At 47.7% G+C, this 17508-nt stretch overlaps 2 protein-coding genes across 15 annotated transcripts; one reads left to right on the top strand and one right to left on the bottom strand.

Annotated features, from left to right (window-relative positions):
• Window positions 1-1331: 1331 nt before the first annotated feature.
• On the bottom strand, window positions 1332-10445 carry DNAAF6 (dynein axonemal assembly factor 6). Of its 14 annotated transcripts, none has more exons than XM_063416719.1 (8): window positions 10365-10410; window positions 9981-10082; window positions 9360-9474; window positions 7572-7638; window positions 6395-6500; window positions 4439-4535; window positions 3565-3650; window positions 1332-2104 (listed from the first exon to the last, which is right to left on the bottom strand). In XM_063416719.1, the coding sequence occupies exons 3-8, from the start codon at window positions 9459-9461 to the stop codon at window positions 1975-1977; spliced, it is 588 nt and encodes a 195-aa protein (XP_063272789.1). In that variant the 5' UTR covers window positions 9462-9474; window positions 9981-10082; window positions 10365-10410; the 3' UTR covers window positions 1332-1974. The 14 variants fall into 14 exon arrangements, with proteins under 14 accessions (XP_063272789.1, XP_063272790.1, XP_063272803.1 ...); XM_063416720.1 differs by having other exon boundaries at window positions 9936-10082; window positions 10365-10383; XM_063416733.1 differs by lacking the exon at window positions 9981-10082 and having other exon boundaries at window positions 7572-7635; window positions 9363-9474; window positions 10365-10445.
• An 80-nt stretch (window positions 10446-10525) lies between these two features.
• LOC134560681 (nuclear pore glycoprotein p62-like) lies at window positions 10526-17324 on the top strand. The gene is made up of 12 exons (XM_063416921.1): window positions 10526-10883; window positions 11699-12084; window positions 12311-12421; window positions 12879-13013; window positions 13193-13297; window positions 13750-13858; window positions 14012-14156; window positions 14554-14603; window positions 14724-14858; window positions 15242-15353; window positions 15886-15952; window positions 17103-17324. The coding sequence occupies exons 1-12, from the start codon at window positions 10597-10599 to the stop codon at window positions 17192-17194; spliced, it is 1734 nt and encodes a 577-aa protein (XP_063272991.1). The 5' UTR covers window positions 10526-10596; the 3' UTR covers window positions 17195-17324.
• The last annotated feature ends 184 nt before the right edge of the window (window positions 17325-17508 follow it).

The following is a 17508-nucleotide window of genomic DNA, read 5'->3' on the forward strand; positions in this document are numbered from 1 at the left end:
CAGTACAAATTTGTACTTCCCTTTTCTATTCAGCAGCTGGCTTTCTTACAAAACATACCTCAGATTTTTGTCTCCTGAATGCTGATAAAATGCCTTCAGGTTAAAAAATATTTGGAGATAAATTACGATACAGATACCAGTGTGGCATATGCTCATTTCCATAAGAAACTAAAACACTGGAGAGAGGCACAATGAGCCAGACTCATCACTGTTTTCAGTATCAAACACTGACATTAAATTAAGCAGAACTTGATGATTTAAGGCTTAGTAAATTACTCCTGCCAATTATAAAGGCAACATAACCTTGTGGATAGAGCACTGGAGTAGGGCTCAGAAGAGTTGTACCCTGCTATGAATGTTCTGAATTAATTTGGACAAATGTTATCTTCACATGCCTATAAATACTGGTCAATGTTCCACTTTTCTTGTAATGCCTATAAGAAATGCAAAAATTAGGCAACATATTGTCTAGGGACCACAAAGACAACCTTTTTCCAAGAAACAGCTTGTTTGGCAAGCACAGGAGGGAAAAACTGAGTCAGGAGGAATGATGTCAGCCTTTTCTCATACATCTACATTGTCCTGCTCAACCACAGCTTTGGAATAAGAGACATTCAGATCTAATTTATGGAAACTTAAGCAGATACCAACTGGAGTAGCCCCTGAGTGTTATCAGCATATTTCATAGCTTGTGATGATTCATAACTGAAGTATCTGCTTTCCAGTGCATTAAGGCTAAAGCAGAAGTTGATTAGGATTATTCTGACCCAAGCAATGGTTCACTTTTCAGGGAAGTGGTTGAAATGTCCAGCCATCAGCCTAATTTGTCCTGGAGTTATAATGCAGTGTATTACAAACATACTGTGACTCCACTTTTAAACTCCCTGTCAGTATCTGCAATCCATCACGGAGTATTCACCTTCTCATTACAGCCTGCCACAAATTTAGCTGCATGGGTGCTGTCTGCAGCCTAGCTGGTGAGTTATTTTCCTCTACTTCCACCCCAGAAGAATGCAGGACTCAAACCATTTTGCTCTGAAAGTACTCACAGGTTAAGTGTACCATTATCATGCCAGGGCCTGCTTGGCCTCTCCACTTTGAGCAAGTACCTTTGTTTCCTTCAGGACTAACAATGTTAAATGAAGATATTTGCCCAGCAGCTACTGAGAGAAACACTTTGGTTACCCATCTCTCAGACTGGACCTGAAGGCCAAAGAACAGATTTTGCAGCGTTTCAGCCCTTTGAGAGAAGCTTTGTTATGCAAAATTCCTTTCATCTCAACTTTTACAAGGTCTCTCAGAGCTTAATATAGAGAAGGCAGACTCAAAGATAACTGGAACTGTCCCTTAGAACCTATTATTTTATTAATCAAGAAAGATCAGAAAAATAGGTGGATAGCAGATGAATAGGCAACACTGAACCATAAATTGTCAAAAACCTGTTCAAATGAGCTGAGATGTTCAACAATCCAGCCATAGCTGGTTAACTTGTCCTTCCAGTAAAGGAGCCTCAGATGTGGATATGGATCCCTAAAGAACTTTGATCTCCTCACCAAGAAATGGGCAAGAGAAGATTCTGGAGTGGCCCCAGTCCCAGCACTGGAGACCAAGCAAGGACATCAGCACTTGCAGGTCTTGAAACAGTACCACAGCAGCAGACTCACTGTCCAGAGCCTCACTGTGCTGCTTCTCAGCCACAACCACACAAAAGGCTTCCTCTGGCTCACAGAAATCTCTCTTTCTGATTCACAGGGCCTGTATCAGACTGAAGGAAGCACAAAGTTAACCACAGCAGTGTAAGAGCCAGACAGCATCAGCTGTTAGAACCTGTGGGTGCTGTGTTCCTCCTGCCTCATTTCCCCAGAGACATGCCCCTGGACTGTTCAAGGGAAACAATTTACTACTTCAGAACAAGTTGGGTTTCCAAAAGGCTTTAAACTAGAACATTAGTTTTTGCAAACTTTCTCTATCTCTCTATCCATCAGAAAAACTTAGGAAATCCAGCTTCCTTCTCAAGGTGACTTCCAAGATCTCCTCTTCAGAGAGAAAACGAGCTCTGCCCTCCTTGCTGTTCACAGGGTAGGGGAGGTGCAGCAGCAGCTTCCTGTAAAAGAGGACACAGTGAATGTCTGAGATCAGGTGAGCAGTTGAGATGTCACTGCAAGTTACTCCTGCAATTCCTCAGTCAGTATGTCAGGGAATGGTATTCCAATAGATCTCCTTATTGTGACTGTGGGATTCCTGCAATAACTCATGCACAGCAAGACTGGCCCTGAAATATTTCCATCACTTAAAAGAAGCTTGGCTTAGAAGCAGCCCCAGGACTGGAAGCAGTTGCTTTGAGTCTTCCTACCCATCTGTGGGAGAACAAAGTTTTTCAGTCAGTAGAACCTGACATCTTGATTGTTTCTTTCATACTGAGAAGAATCTCACTTATATTTGTGAAAGCAGCATTGGTTCAGGCTGTACCCAAGCAACCATCAGATTTATGGTGAACTTTTTATTTGTGACTAGAGACAGCTGGGTACTGATGATAATGGCAGATCTGAGTCACCAAAAAGATGGAATTGCAAAAGGAAAATGATGCTGAGGTTTTCCTACATCTGCAGCATTGCATTAAGCTGCTTCTTTTACTACCCATAGGTTCTGAAGTCATTAGCTGAACAATCATTCCTCCCAATTTTGCAGTTTCAAAACTAACATTCCCAAACCTTCTTCTACTCCTGTTGCATCCTTGGGTTAAAGCACAGGGTAACTCACTCTGCCTGGTTTTGGCAGAGAAAAGTGGCTTTTCTATAGTTAGTCTACTGGAGACTTATTTAAGCCTTAATCCATGGTCTGCACCTCGAATTTATCTGCAGAAAGCTATTCACATATAGACCTTCCCACATCCCATTCAGTGCAGCAAGTCAGCCCAGAGAGGATTAAAGTTTCTTATGAAAGCAGTCTTTGTGAAGAAGGACTTTGAGCAAAACAGACATGGGAGTTATCTGGAAATCTCAGGCAGGGGAATAGCACGCTGAGGGAGAGATGGAGGAAGAGTGAGAAATCCAAGAGTGTATCAGTCAGTTGATTATCTCTGTAGGCTTGAAATAGCCCTATTAAAAAAAAATCAAAGGAAATCTCTTTAGGAAACCTTGTAACATCTCCATCTCTGCAGCTGTGCTTGGCTATGTCCATCATTTGGCTTTCGGCTACTGAAAATGTACCTGCACTTTACTTACCATCTTTGGTCATATGTATTTGTACAAATCAGTGCTTAGAAATTCTAGACTAAGTCTTTCAAGACCTTGGGCAGCTTTTTGCCAGATGCTTTGAGCCCTTGAAGCCTTGTTGTTTAAGTAGTCAAAATCTAAAGCTTTTTGGACAGTATCACAGATTCAAAGCCAGCAGATTGTCACCTATGGATGGACCAGGGGTGGTTTCTTCTATATTTATTTCTCACAAGCAATGAATAGCACAATCTTCGGCTTTGCTTTCCACACAGACTGCAGTTAAAAGCTTGGCTAAACCCCATTTCAAACAGGATATTCATTGTACTTCTATCAACTGTGCTACACTTACTTTTTGGGAGTTCGAAGGTCAAGAACCTTGTCCTGGATGTCTAATGTGATGTCTGAGTACTTTGTCTCTGGCAGCTTGATTTTAATCTGAAATGATGGGCAGAGGTAAAGCTGTGATTACATATGTTGCCCTAAAAGCCATAAAAGATCTCATTTTCATGAATATTTCAATGCTAGTATCAAAGAGCAACGTTTTGAGTAGGTAATTTGTATCAGAGAAAATACGACAGTGATAATGACTGCTTTCAATAGCTTAGTGATGTGTATTGATATCCTATTCTCTTCCAGATCCTGAGCTGCTAATGTGCTTGACAGGTGTTCAACATCCAGCAAAAGCCTCAGGCTTTGTGTACTGCAGGGACAGGGCTTCTGCTAGAAAGATAACACAGCAGTTCTACCTGTCCTGGAGCTCAGAAACCAGGGAGGTCTTTGATTATATAATGATGAGGCAGGATCTGATAGCTGCAACTTTAAAGGCTGTCAGCATTGTAGCATTCTGCTAGCCCACACACCCTGTAAAAAATGCAGAGAGATGAAAAAAATCTCCTTCCCAGCCCCTCTCTTCTCCAAAACTATGTCCAAGATGAAACTTCATCTTAGAGCTATATTTTATTCCCTTTAAGTTTATATGGGGCATATGCATTTGCACAGATTCCCCTGAGCATACTTGGTCCTTGAGGAGATACACAAGTTCCTCAGGTTAGCAAGTGTAAATGCCATCTACAAATGCCTGGAGAACCATGAGAAAATGCTACAGGAGGTCAAAGGCAGCAGCACAGCTTGGTGTTTACATTCTGTCCCTCAAAAAGATGGGAAGATGGAAAAGGGCAGAGAAGGAGCACAAAGAAGGGATCAGAGCTCGAGGCTCAGCTCACCACTATATCTTCACAGCAGGCAGTGGAGGGGTCTTTCCCAGTCATCCCAAAAAAGACATCCTCTGTTCCCACATGCTGCTTGAATGAAATCTCATACCTGCCAAAGAGAAGCCATTGCCTGGAGCAGGGGCAGGAGGCTACAGGAGACTGTGATTCTCAGAGCACTGTAAATCCTAAATCCTCCTCACACTGTCTCTCGTCCTTTGCAGTCTCCCTTCAAGGCTCCAGTCTCTCTGCACTGGTTTCTGTCCAGAGCCAGGACTGAGACAGCTGAAAATAGGTGAGTATCCTTCACTCCACCTCCCAAAGCACTCACCACGCTGCCTCTGCTGCCCTGACCAGCCTTTGCAGGGTCAGGAAATGCTTCCTAAGTGGATATGGTGTTTACCAACCAGTCAAACACCACAAACTCTCAGGGAATGGATTTGAAAAAGGGAATTTCACAGTTACATGTGTTCTGTCCTTTAGCATATTCTTGCAGCCTAAGCATAACACTCTAAAGCCAGACTGTAGTTGTTTTGCATTCAGCCAACATTTATTTTCTTCTCCTTCACATCTACAAAATGTAGAATCACGTATTCCCTTGCTCTTGATAATTAATGAACGAGGAAATGAAAACTGAATTTGTATTTATAACATATGCTACTCCTACGAAGTTTAGCAAAATTACTGGGGTGGATCACTTGTCTAGGCTGTTAGAAAGTCTTTCACATCTCCAGTGTGCATCTGCATATATAATAATTCTTAAGTCAATGGCAAATGTGTCTAATAGCTCTGGATGCACCTCTGTAGCCATCTGTTTTCTTTTTAGGACATTTTCTTTGCTTCATTTGATGAACTTTTATAAAGACTTATACTCTCTCTTCATCTGTGCACCATGGGGCATAACTGCTGGAGGCTGGAGAAGCACAGCAGAGGGGAAGGGTCAAAGAACAGCATTAGAAAATCTTCTCTGTGCCCACAATAGAAAGAGAGCGTGTTCTGTACCTGATAGGTGACCATTTCAAGGACAGCTGTGTGTGAGGGTGAATTTCAAATGATTTTCAGAAAGGCTGAGTCCCTGTCCAGGTGGGTCCCAGTTCTGTGTTTGACTGGGAAATTGAAAATCTCATTTTCAGAAAGGCTGAGTCCCTGTTCAGGTGGCTCTCAGTCCTGTGTTTAACTGGAAATTGGACTCCTCATGTCCTGACTTACAGGCAGGAAAAAGTGAAGATTCTGGTGTATAACATGCAGCTTCCTGGGCTACAGTCCATTTGCTCCAGCATTTAACACTTCAGGACATGGCATGGAAACAGTGATTGGAAATGCAAAATCTGCTTTATGGACTGACCCTCAGGCTTCCTGACCTCTACAAACTGCAGCTTACATTCCTGATTTTAAGAATATTTTTGCTACTGCTTTTCTATGAGCAAAGGAAAAGGCTCTGGTATTAAGTTGTGCTTTGACAGACTAAGATTGAATGACAAGATTTAAGAGCTCAAAATTGCCTGCACACAGCTTCTCTTCCTGCAGTACTATTTGTCTCTAAAGAGCTCGAATCTTTGAAATGCAAATATACATTGGAGTACTTTATGAATTTATGAGTATGGAAAAATGGATGCATCTCAGTTGCAGCAGGAAAAAACAGCTATTTCACATAAATGGCATATTTTAAAGTTAATAAATCGTTTTTCTGACCTACTTCCCCTCCTAATCCCACTTTATACAAGTAACTGACACTGCACATAAACTTATGATGGGAAAAACCAACATTACGTTTCTGTTCTGAGATCAGAAGATTTCAAGAGAGGGGTTTTAGGGGTTTTAACCATTCCTCACATGTTGCTTGAGATGCAACACTGATATTTTTCCTTTCTTCTTGCATGACACAAGCTTTCAGCTGGCTGTAGATGCTTTTTAACTCTCATTTCCATTAATGCTATGTAAAGCCCACACAGGCAGTCTCAGCTCTCTTACTCTGGCTTTTCTCTAGGGTCCCAGGTATCATCAAATTCAGATCCTTCTGGGACCTCCTCTGTATTCCAAATGGTTTTCTTGTTTTCAGATTTCACTTGAAAAGTACCTGTAAGTGAGGAGAAAAATCACACTGACACATTTCGAAATGTCTCTGTTCCTCAAGGCTTGCTGAAAGCTTAGAGTAGTTTTCAAGAGTGAAAAAAAAAAACATTTCTAAAGCTTAGAAAAGTATTTATAGGCTTTAGAAAAGTCTTTGCATTAAAAGCATTCTAGGTAATGATTACAGTCTTTTTCACCTCACTGTCTTATGAATGAGGATTTGCAGAGGGAGGATATTTTCCTTTCACTTAAATCTCCTTTACCCCACCTTTATTTCCTGGAAATCCTCCTTTCTGGCATATATTATCTAGCACTTCAAAATCAGTAAATGTAGAGGGATGAAATACTAATCTTCCAAAAGCCCCCTGACATGAGATTTTCAGTGAGCACAGTCATTCACAAGAGAACCACCTCCTCACACAGAAATTCAGCTCTTCCCATTAATTATTGGGCACACTCCAGACAAGGTTCTTAGGACACATGAAAGTTTATGGGCAGAATAGTGTGGTTTACATCTGTCCTGCATGGAAATATATTCTTTTAGTAAGCTGGTAAATGTGAAATTTGAAGGGTTTTAGAGCAGTATCTCTGATTATTGTTGGAATCCCAAGCAAAAAGAATCTATTATATTTTTCCTTTCCTGCAAAACTCACCCTGGCCCTTGCTGGCCCTTCTTAGGGGTCTTAACTAAACTGCTCAATAATGTCACAGCATCAGTTCCAAAAAAACTTAATAATAACTTTGCCAAGTCTTTACCAAAACTGTCTTCCTGTCCTTCCTTGTCTGGAGCTTTTGCAGCTCAGTCATGATCCCTGCAGCCCCTGACCAGGCTGTGCTCTGAACTGTCACCATCTCCACTGGAGGCTGCTCTTGCATTACCCTTTCTGCTTCTCTTTGCATGTTTTAGAGTTAAGCTTTCAGGAAAGGAGTAATTTTACAGTGTAATTGTAAGAAATGTCATGCTGTGCCCATCTCAAAGGTCAGTGAGCACTCTTTTATTGCCGTGGTATCTCACTACAGCTGTTACAGTCTGCTGGCATGAGAGTGAATGCCAAAACACACAAATACCCCTCCTTACTGGTGGTGTCTTTCTTTACTGGTCCAACATTCCCAGGAGTCATGGCACCAACAGAAGAGCGTGGCTGCTAAGAAAGGAAAAAGATCTTAAATCAATTTTTATAGAGCCGAGCTCAGTTACAACCATAATGTCAGTAAATACAACACAATATCTAAGGTCAGACAAATCCCTGATGGAATTGGAATTGAAAAAACATTATTCCACAGTTTCATGACTGAACCACTGAATATGCTCTTTTCTTCACTCTCACACAGCAGAAAGTGACCTTGACATACTGGGTTTAAGCAGGACTCACAGAAGCCCAGACAGATGTGCTTTGTGAGTTTTGGTTTCCATGGCATTCTGGCAAAATTTCCATGCTTTGCCTGCCATGAAAATATTACAGGAAACCAAGGGTGCTACATGAATGCCCCATCACAGCATTTGGATTCCTTTCTACAGTAGAGATCATGAGGCACCAACATTTTCCTCTAATTATGAATCAATTTAGTGCTAATAGGCCAGTGTGAGGCATTTCTCTATATATGAAGATTCCTTGGTTCAATAAAAGTGCCTCAAATGCACAGAGCATTAAATTAAATCAAAATAAAGATTTCAATTTACCCAGATTGACTCAGACTTAATTGACATCCCTCGTGGCAATTTTCCATTTCTGTCTCTGAAGTGTCATTCATTTTATTAATAAGATGTAAACAAATTCTTTTTAAAAACAGGATGTTTACTGCAGAGATGTACAGCAGTAATGCTGGGTTTAAAAGGCAGGCATTAAACTGTTGGAGGATAGTTGGAGTGTGAAGAACCACATCTATAACCCACTGAAAGAAAACTTCACGGGATAATCACCCATTTTATCCCAAATATTACTTGCATTGCCACTACTGGGGCTGGTCAGCTCTTTGTTAAAGAGTGATTTGGAGGAACACTCAGGCACTTGCTATTTTTGTTTTATGGTGGAGTTTTTTTGTTTGTTTGTTTGTTTGTTTTGTTTTTTTTTTTAATCCATGCTGTGATATGATCTGTTCAAAATCCTGAGAGACTTGGCAAAGTTTTAAGCCTTCCAGAGACTTCCACATTTCTGGCACCCTTGGAGCTCCTGGGTATACTTCTTCCCAGCACACAGGCCTAGATAAAAGCAGGTGTTGCATGTTGCAGGAATAATGCACCTTCTCCAAATGCTGTGATTTTCATCTGTGCCTGAGAGAAATTGATATAGAAGAACACGTTTGGATATTTCTCTCATGATTCATTCAGATTATGCACCTTAGAATGATTGTTCACCTTTTCCTATTTTACAAACACCAAAATACCTGTTGTACTTCAGTGGACAATTACCTCTATAGTTCTTCAGTGCTTGACATATACAATTAATACACTCAATTACTTCTGGATATTTTGGTCCTTACTCAGAAGTTTAGCAGCAAATTTGTCTCCTCCTATCTGGCCGTATTTGCCTTCATCTCCAGCAGAGTTCAGGGAAAACTAGGGGGATGACTGAAGTATCTAAAGCTCTTTCAACTCCATGCTCTCATTTCCTTCAGGCTGAAAAACTAAACCTCCCTCATATGCTGTGCTCACAATGTCTCCTTGTTTTCCTGGGGCATCTTGCTCATTTTCTCCCTCATGAGCTTGTTACTCTGAAACTATCCTCGAGCTGTTTCAATCCAAAACCTTCCAAAGTTTTCATTCTGTTTTTACTCTGGAGAAAAAGAGCTTTGCTTCTCCTTGATTAACAAGATAAGGCTATGGAACAATATGTAAAAGAAGCAGCAATTCTTATGAAAGGCTCACCACATCATCATCATCATCCTCCTCCTCCTCCTCTGGAGCATCACTGAGCAGTCTGGCAAGGCTCTGCAGAAAAGAGCCTGAGAACACGCTGTCCATATCCATACCCACTGCTCACCTATGCAGAAAAAACAAGCGACAGATGAAGCAGGAACCAAATGTGCTTGGAACAGCCTGTAATGCACAATTTTCCCGCTGTGTGTTTGGGAAGGAAAAGTTTAGCCAAGTTCCTGTACGTGTGATGAAAAAACGTGTAAAATGGAACACAAAATCAAAGAATATGCTGAGTTAGACGGGACCCATGAGGATCGGCAAGTCCAGCTCCTGGCCCAGTGCAGGACAGCCCGAGTCCCACCGTGTGCTGGGAGCGCTCTGCAAATGCTCCTCACACTCCATCAGCCTTGGGGCTGGGACCACTCCCCTGGGGATCCTGTGCCAGTGCCCGACCACCCTCTGGGGGAGCAACCATTCCAGATATCCTACCCAAACCTTCCCTGAGAGAGCTCGAGCTGCCCCTCGGGTCCTGCCATCCCAAGGGAATAACACCCAGCTTTTTCCCTCTGTGCCCAGACTACGGACCTTTTGCTCGGCTGCCTTTCGTTGCAAGCACAGCTAAAACCTTACAAGTGACTCCGGCAGACGCCGTGTCACAGGTAACCTGGCAGAACTCTTCGTATGTTGTCTGCCCACACGCCTGCCTTCGGACCGGCCCAGTGCCGGGCGCAGCTGGAGGAGAAGGGAACCGCAGTGACAAATCCTCGTCACCGCGTCCCCGCTGTTCGGCGGCTCCAACGCCGCACCCCGGCCCGGTGTCCCCTGTCCCACAGCCCGGTGTCCCCTGTCCCACAGCCCCAGCTCGGTGTCCCCTGTCCCACAGCCCCAGCCCGGTGTCCCCTGTCCCACAGCCCCAGCCCGGTGTCCCCTGTCCTACAGCCCGGTGTCCCCTGTCCCACAGCCCCAGCCCGGTGTCCCCTGTCCCCGGCCCGGTGTCCCCTCCCTGTCCCGCACCCCGGTCCCGCAGCCGCGTCCCCCGTCGCCACAGCAACGCGAACTCGCCCCGCCCCTCACACAGCAACAGCCAATCGGAGCTGCGACACCGCGAGTGGCGGCAGCACCGACCAATGGGTGCCGAGGGCGGGAACGCGCGGGGCGGGGCGGGGCGCGGTGACGCCATCCCCGCGCGCGCCGCCGCCGCGCCGCCGCCGCTGCCGCCGAGCCCGGCCCGCGCCGCCGCCGCGCCATGAGCCAGTTCAGCTTCGGGGCGGCCGCGCCCGGCGGCGCCTTCGGCCTGGGCGCGCCCCGAGCCGCCGCCACCACCGCGCCCACCGCCGGCTTCTCCTTCTCCGCGCCCGCCGCCACCTCCAGCGGCTTCAGCTTCGGCAGCGCGGCGCCGGCGGCGGGCGGCGCTCAGCCCGCGCCGCTCTTCTCCTTCAGCAGGCCGGGCACGGCCCCGCAGCCCTCCGGCTTCAGCTTCGGCTCGGCCGGCGCGGCCCCCGCGGCCCCGGCAGCCGCCGCCTTCCCGCTGGGGTGAGAGCGCGGGCCGGGCGGGGCGCGGGCAGCGGCAGCGAGGGCGGGAGGCAGCGAGGGGTGGATGGAGCGGGGTCCTGGCGGCGCTGGGCGAGGGCTCTGCGGGGCTCTGCGGCGAGCGAGCCTCGGCTGCTGTGCCTGGCACTGCCCAGCGCCCTGCACTGCTCGCCTCAGCCAGCCCTGGCGCCTGTCCCGGCTGATGTTTTCATGCGGGAGCTCTTACACGTGCTGCGAAGGGGATGCTCCACGTTTCCGTCTGCAACTGGGCTGCAGACGCGTGCACAAGGAAATGCTAAAACTCTGCTACCGAATATAAAACGTCTTCTTCTTTCTGGCTCGAATCTGGAGTGCCCTGAATGTTTTCTCGGCAGCTGGGGAGTGATTTGTCATGAAGGCGAGGCTGTGGGTTCTGGCCTGGTTCTGCACAGCTGCTGCTGTCACAGCTTGCCAGATGGCAGCTGTGGGAAGGGAGCTCCAATGGGCACGGAGCAGAAAAAACCTGCCTTGTGCAGAGGGAGTGAAAATGGTGAGCTGAGAGAAGCAGCAGCTTCACTATGCTGCCATAAAATGTCCTGTGGTGCCTGGGTGGGTGGAGGAAATGAAGGGAGAGTCAGTAGAAAGAGCCCTAATGGGCCATGGCAGGTGACAGCAGCTGGATAGAGTGTTTGGTCAGAATGGGGACACAAGCCTGGCCAGGTGTGCATCTCTTTGGAAGGAGGTTCCTGCTGTCAGCAAATGGTCAGGGAGAAAGGCAGCTGTGTGCTTGAGTGGATGTGTGTCTCAAGCAGATTGGCTTCTCTTCTTTTCTTGCCTAGGACAAACACACCCAAAGTGAACTTTGGAGCCAGCACTGCCACTCCAGCTCCTGGGATCACGGGGGGCTTTTCCTTTGGTGCCCCCGTGGCCACCAGCACGCCCTCGAGTCAGGCAGCAGCGCCATCGGGCTTTGCCTTTGGCTCTGCTGGCCCCAGCAGCACCAGCACGGCAAGCACTGGGACCACAGGAGGCTTCACCTTCTCCAGTGGCACCACGGCCCAGGCGGGAGCGGCCGGGTTCAGCATCGGCACCGCGGCTCCGCAGGCCACGTCCGCAGGGCTGACCTTTGGCTCGGCCCCCGCGGCTGCTGCCACCACCAGCACGGCCACCCTGGGAGCTGCCACCCCGTCAGCAGCGCCCTTCAGCCTCGGGGGGCAGCCCACAGGTGGGGAACAGCCTGGGGGCAGCTGGAGCTGGGAGCCTTTGCCAGGGGGAGATCTGAGGGTGGAGTGGAGCTTTGCAGCCTCTGGCTCCTGCGGGGGCAGAACGGGGCGAGGGGCTGGAGCCAGAGGTGTTTCTGACAGGCCTCTGCAGGGTCTGCAGTGCTGGCAGCAATTGCTCTTCAGGCTGGAGGAGGAAAGTCCATCTTCTCCTTTTGCTCCTGCTTCCAGGTCTGACCTTTGGGGCACTGCCTTCCACAGCAGCCACCAGTACAACCACGGCAACGCTGACCACAAGCACCAGCCAGGCCCCCACCCTGTCCTTTGGGACCAAGCTTGGAGGTAGGAACTGTTCTGGAAGACAATTGCTCAAGGCTTGGTGGAATCTGCTCTCCTCCTGGCAATATTTGTCTGTTGAAAGTAGACAAATATCTTATCCTGGGCTGTGGGAAGGGGCCAGAAGGGTTTGTTCCTGGTAGTTTGCCCTGGCACTGGTGATCTGTGACAGCTCCTAGAGCCACTGGACAGAGTGTCCTGTGCTTCTGATGGTGTCCCCCATGCCAGATTCTCTTCTCTGCTAGACTGGGGAGCACAGTGGAAGGGAGGCGCAATCTTAAAGGGCACATGGAGAAGGACAGGGGGTGCAGGGAGAATAAGAGGAAAAGAAGTTAAAATGCTGACACCCCCAGGACCCAGGCGTGGCTGGGCACTTTTTGTCACCCTCCCAGCAGGGTTGTTGTGCAGTGGGTGGGAGCTGAGTGTGCTGTGCCTGTACACACGGGGCTGTTTGTCTCTGCAGTCACATCCACAGCTGCCACCACGGCCTCCAGCACCAGCAGCACCTCAGTGCTGGGCTCCACGGGGCCCTCGCTGTTTGCATCTGTGGCACCTTCTTCAGCCCCAGCCTCCTCCTCCACCACCACAGGCCTCTCACGTGAGTCTCTGCAGGCACTTTGGCCCTGGGGCACTAAAGCAGCAGCAGGGCTGCTGCTCCTGTGCCTGCTGCAGCTGCTGCTGCTGCACGGGCAGGGGGAGCAGGCTGGGCACAGCTTTTCCACGGGGCCCTGCATTCCATGGCTTCTGCAGCCTGTTCAAGCTGTCTTCTCTTTACAGTTGGTGCCACTTCCACTGCTTCCACTGGGACAGCCAGCCTGGGGACACTTGGCTTTGGATTAAAAGTTCCTGGGACAACAGCTGCCACAACAAGCACTGCCACTGGTAGGAACGTGTTGCTGAAAGTCTCTGAAGGGAAGGGAGACTCAATTCAGTGCTCTGGAGAGGTGTAAAGGGCCTTGTTAGAGTAGCAGCTCTGCAGTTGTGATTTGTAAAGCTCTCAAGTAACTGAAAACAGCTCAGTCTGTCTTTCTCTGAGCCTTTTCCATCTCTTTGTGACAGCATAGAAGTTCTCTTATGCACTGCAAAGGTGCAGGGGAGGGCCTGTGTGTGCTGGTAGTTCTTGGTTCTAACAGTAAACCGTGAGGATACTGACAGGGGTGTGGGCCAGGGATGTCTTCGTTCCCTTCTGACAGAGGTGGGATTTCCTGTGGGTCCCTTCAGAGGGATCTGCTGCAGCTCCTGCAGCCATGGGCAGTGCAGCCTGGAGCTGCTCTCTGTTTGTGAGGTACCAGGGGTGTCCTCTTCTGTTGCTGCACTTGAATCTCTTCCTGCAGGCACCACTTCTGCCTCTGGCTTTCCTTTGAACCTGAAGCCATTGACCACGACTGGTGCCCTTGGAGCTGTGACCTCCACAGCTGCCATAACCACAACCACCACACCCAGGTGGGTGTTCTGTCCCACTGAGCAGCTCCTGCCTGGGCCAGGAGCAGCTGCAGTGTTCCTGCTGGCATCTGGAGGAGGCAGGGGAAGAAGGGAATGTTGTGGGGTTTCTCTGTGCTCACCCTGTGTCCTGTGCTGCCCCTCACTCCCTCTCAGTGCCCCCCCAGTGATGACTTATGCCCAGCTGGAGAGTTTGATAAACAAGTGGAGCCTGGAGCTGGAAGACCAAGAGAAGCATTTCCTCCATCAGGCGACACAGGTCAATGCCTGGGACCGGATGCTGATCGAGAATGGGGAGAAGGTGAGGTGACCTCCAGGGGAACCCCTTCTGCTTGCTTAGCTCCCTAAAGGCCTCCCTGCTACAAATGCAGCAAGCCTTGGAGTGGGACTTTCTCCTTGTAATAGAAATTGATGGGAGCTGCACCTGGGTGCTTTTCCAAATCTTGCTGTATCTGGTCTTTGGGCCTTGGGGTTGGAAATGTCTTCTGTGACTTTTGCTCTGTGACACCAAGTTCCCTTAGGGGGGGATCATTCCAAGCTGACCCTCCCTTATTCCATCTTTGGTCTGTAAATCTTTATGTGACCATCTCTTGTTTCCAGGAGAACTTGCAGGGTACTGCTTTCTCCCTCCCACCTCTCTTCTTTGGAGGGCTGACCTGTTGGTTTTCAAGATGTAATGAAATGTCTTGTGTTTGCAGATCACCTCCTTACACAGAGAAGTAGAGAAGGTCAAGGTTGATCAGAAGAGGTAGGACTGGGAGCCCCTGAAATTATTTCATTTCTTCTCTGCATTCTCCTGCCTGCTTGTGTGACAGCTCTGCAATGTCTGCAGCATGAAAGGGAAGCACTTGGCATTTTCTCTTGGCAGGCTGGATCAGGAGCTCGACTTCATTCTGTCCCAGCAGAAGGAGCTGGAGGACTTGCTGACCCCTCTGGAGGAGTCTGTCAAGGAGCAGAGCGGGACCATCTACCTGCAGCACGCCGACGAGGAGCGGGAGAGGACGTGAGCACCGCCCTGCTGGGATGGGGATCAGCACTGCCCTGTGCCCACAGCACTCAGCAGGAGACACAGCTGGGCTGGGTGACAGGATTAGCAATCAGTGGCTGCTCTCAGACATTCAATCCTCTTCTATGCATGGCAACTTAGATTTTACTCATAGTCCTCCACACTCTTGCTTGTCTGTCTCCATGTGTAGATCAAGAAAGGCGGGTTGGGAGTCACTTCTTGGGGGTGATGGAGCCTCTCTGGGTGCTGTTCCCAGCTCTCTGCCAGCCTTGGCTGCAGATGTGGAACCTCATTCTGATTGCCCATAGTTGGTGGGACTGTTAGCAGGTCTTCAAAGTTCTCCTCAGCCATTCTGATCTTGGTTCCCTTGTGCTCTGCAGCTACAAACTGGCTGAAAACATTGATGCACAGCTGAAGCGCATGGCACAAGATCTGAAGGACATCATTGATCACTTGAACACGTCAGGGGGCCCAGCAGACACGAGTGACCCGGTAAATGCAAGCTTTCTTTATATATTGCTGAAGAGGCAAAGGATATAGAAATAGTTCTAACTCTTCATTTGTCCCCATGTGGATTCTCCACTCATACTTTTTCTTTATACTGTTTTTCTAGCCTCATAAAACATGATCTGAATAACCAGCTCTTTCTGAAATCTATTAAATTGATCTTGATGCTCCTTATGGTTTTACTCAGCAGCTTTTTTGTTCAGTAAAAATTTCCCTTCAGTATTGCAGGCTGAGTTTTTCCACATTCATTTTTAATTTTGCCACTTCAAGCCTAAGGTGATGAATGTTCTGCTGCTGCCTAGGTCTAAATTAAACTAAGCCAAAGCCACAGACGTATCAGCTAAACTCTGCAATTTTCTCTCTGCTAAGGAGAAGCAAAGTAGCAGTGTTGCTGCACAAACTTCCCTGGCAAGTGGCTGCTGGCTTAAGGGAAGCTGTGCATGGAGAATCTTGCCTTGGACTCCTCTTGGTCTTTATGCAGTTTCACAACTGACTTGCACCTTCTCTCTCTGCTCAGCTTCAGCAGATCTGTAAAATTTTGAATGCACACATGGATTCCCTGCAGTGGATTGACCAGAACTCAGGTGAGATTTGTCCTGCAGCCTTTTGGGAATGTGAATTGAAAACAGGAGCCTGTGTGTGTGTTGTTTGTTCATCCCTGACTTCCTGAAAGTGCCTGAGGAATCTTCCTTCTCACCTTCAGTGGCACTGCCCCTTCTGGGCTTGAATTCTGCTGATGTGCCTGATCAGAGGCCTCTGATGAGAAGTTACTCCTGGCAGCTGCTGCTGTTTTACCAAAAAGCCCTCTTTGAAATGCATCAGTGCAAAGCAGAGAACTTGAATACCTTACCATTTATTCTGTCAAAATAATGTTAAATAGCTCAGCTTCTAAAAGAGTGTAGGTTTGCCTGTGGTGCAGCAAAATCGCTGTGGGGAAGTGTTTGTGTTGAGTGTTATCATCCCTTCCCCTCTGAAAACAGGATGCCACATCCAGGTAAGATGGAGCAGCCTGCGTTGATCTGCAGGTGGGTAACTGGAGCAATAATGTGGGAATTTCACAGCCTCAGTAGCTTGAGATCCAGTGCAGAGCAGGAGATGCACTCAGGAAGGAACACTTGACAGTGGATTCAAACTGAAACAAGACAGAAAGAAGGAACTTTTCTCCCTGGGAGTGCCTCCTGGTGAGGAATTCTGGAATTCTGTGCCGTTTGGATTTTAACTGGTAGCAGCCACACGGGGGCATGGCAGATTAAAGCAGCTCTCTCAGCAGCCCCTGTGTGCACTGCCTGGCTACAGTGAAATGCTCACACCTGGTGGAACTTCTTGTGTGAGAGCAGGCCTGCTGTCTCCATGTTCACACAGAATTATTGGCTTAGGTCAGGGTCTAATTAGGTGTTTTGTTTCAGAACACTTATGCTAAGCTCCACATTCCAAACATGCCTCTTTCACTAAATCTGGTGTAGCTTCTGTAGCACCTGAATTATTTACACAATGTGTGTGAGAATAGCTATCTGTTTCCTTTAAATTTTCCTAGAAAGGAGAGCCATTTTTTCCTCTGCCATTCAGTAATGAAGTTGTCTTACTGGCAGTGCTTTGGGTTGAGTTTTCCTCCTGCTTTGTTCACTGTCAAATCTGAATGACTGTCAACAAGAAAATATTTTTCTTTCTGCAAGCAAAACCATGCAGGGTTGTGTTCTGGGGTGACTGTGACATTATTTCTTGTTTCTGCCACAGCTGTGCTGCAGAGAAAGGTGGAAGAGGTGACAAAAGTTTGTGAGAGTCGCCGCAAGGAGCAGGAGCGCAGCTTTAGGATCACCTTTGATTGAAACATTCCCAATTTAAAGGATGGACATAAAGCCTCCACAGAAAACAGAGATGTTTCGGAGCTGAGGACTGAAATGATGACCTGATTTTGTTTCTTTTCTTACAATAAAATGTGTTGTTTGTTCAAAGCCACTTTTTGTGGTGTTGGGCTGCTCCCATCAAACTGGATGAAGTTTGTGCAGGAATTGTGTGCTCTTTGTGCTTTTTACCATCATTTCAAACCGGCCTAGCCTTGGCCAGTGACAGCTTGAGGATGGACTCAGGCTGGAGCAGTTTGCAGAGCTGTTGCCCGTGAGATGCACCCACATCAGAGAAG

Source organism: Prinia subflava, chromosome 20 (genome assembly GCF_021018805.1).
Source record: "Prinia subflava isolate CZ2003 ecotype Zambia chromosome 20, Cam_Psub_1.2, whole genome shotgun sequence".
Taxonomy (NCBI): domain Eukaryota; kingdom Metazoa; phylum Chordata; class Aves; order Passeriformes; family Cisticolidae; genus Prinia; species Prinia subflava.

Bases quoted from the DNA above. Each gene is read 5' to 3' on its own strand.
- LOC134560681 (XM_063416921.1), top strand. From the start codon at position 10,597: ATGAGCCAGTTCAGCTTCGGGGCGGCCGCGCCCGGCGGCGCCTTCGGC. The intron at 12,422-12,878 runs GTAGGAACTGTT...TTGTCTCTGCAG, and splicing joins CTTTGGGACCAAGCTTGGAG to TCACATCCACAGCTGCCACC. The intron at 14,157-14,553 runs GTGAGGTGACCT...TTGTGTTTGCAG, and splicing joins TGATCGAGAATGGGGAGAAG to ATCACCTCCTTACACAGAGA.
- DNAAF6 (XM_063416724.1), bottom strand. From the start codon at position 9,461: ATGGATATGGACAGCGTGTTCTCAGGCTCTTTTCTGCAGAGCCTTGCC. The intron at 7,639-9,359 runs GTGAGCCTTTCA...TTCCTTTCTTAG, and splicing joins AGGATGATGATGATGATGTG to CAGCCACGCTCTTCTGTTGG. The intron at 2,105-3,564 runs GTAAGTGTAGCA...CCTCTTTTACAG, and splicing joins GACCTTCGAACTCCCAAAAA to GAAGCTGCTGCTGCACCTCC.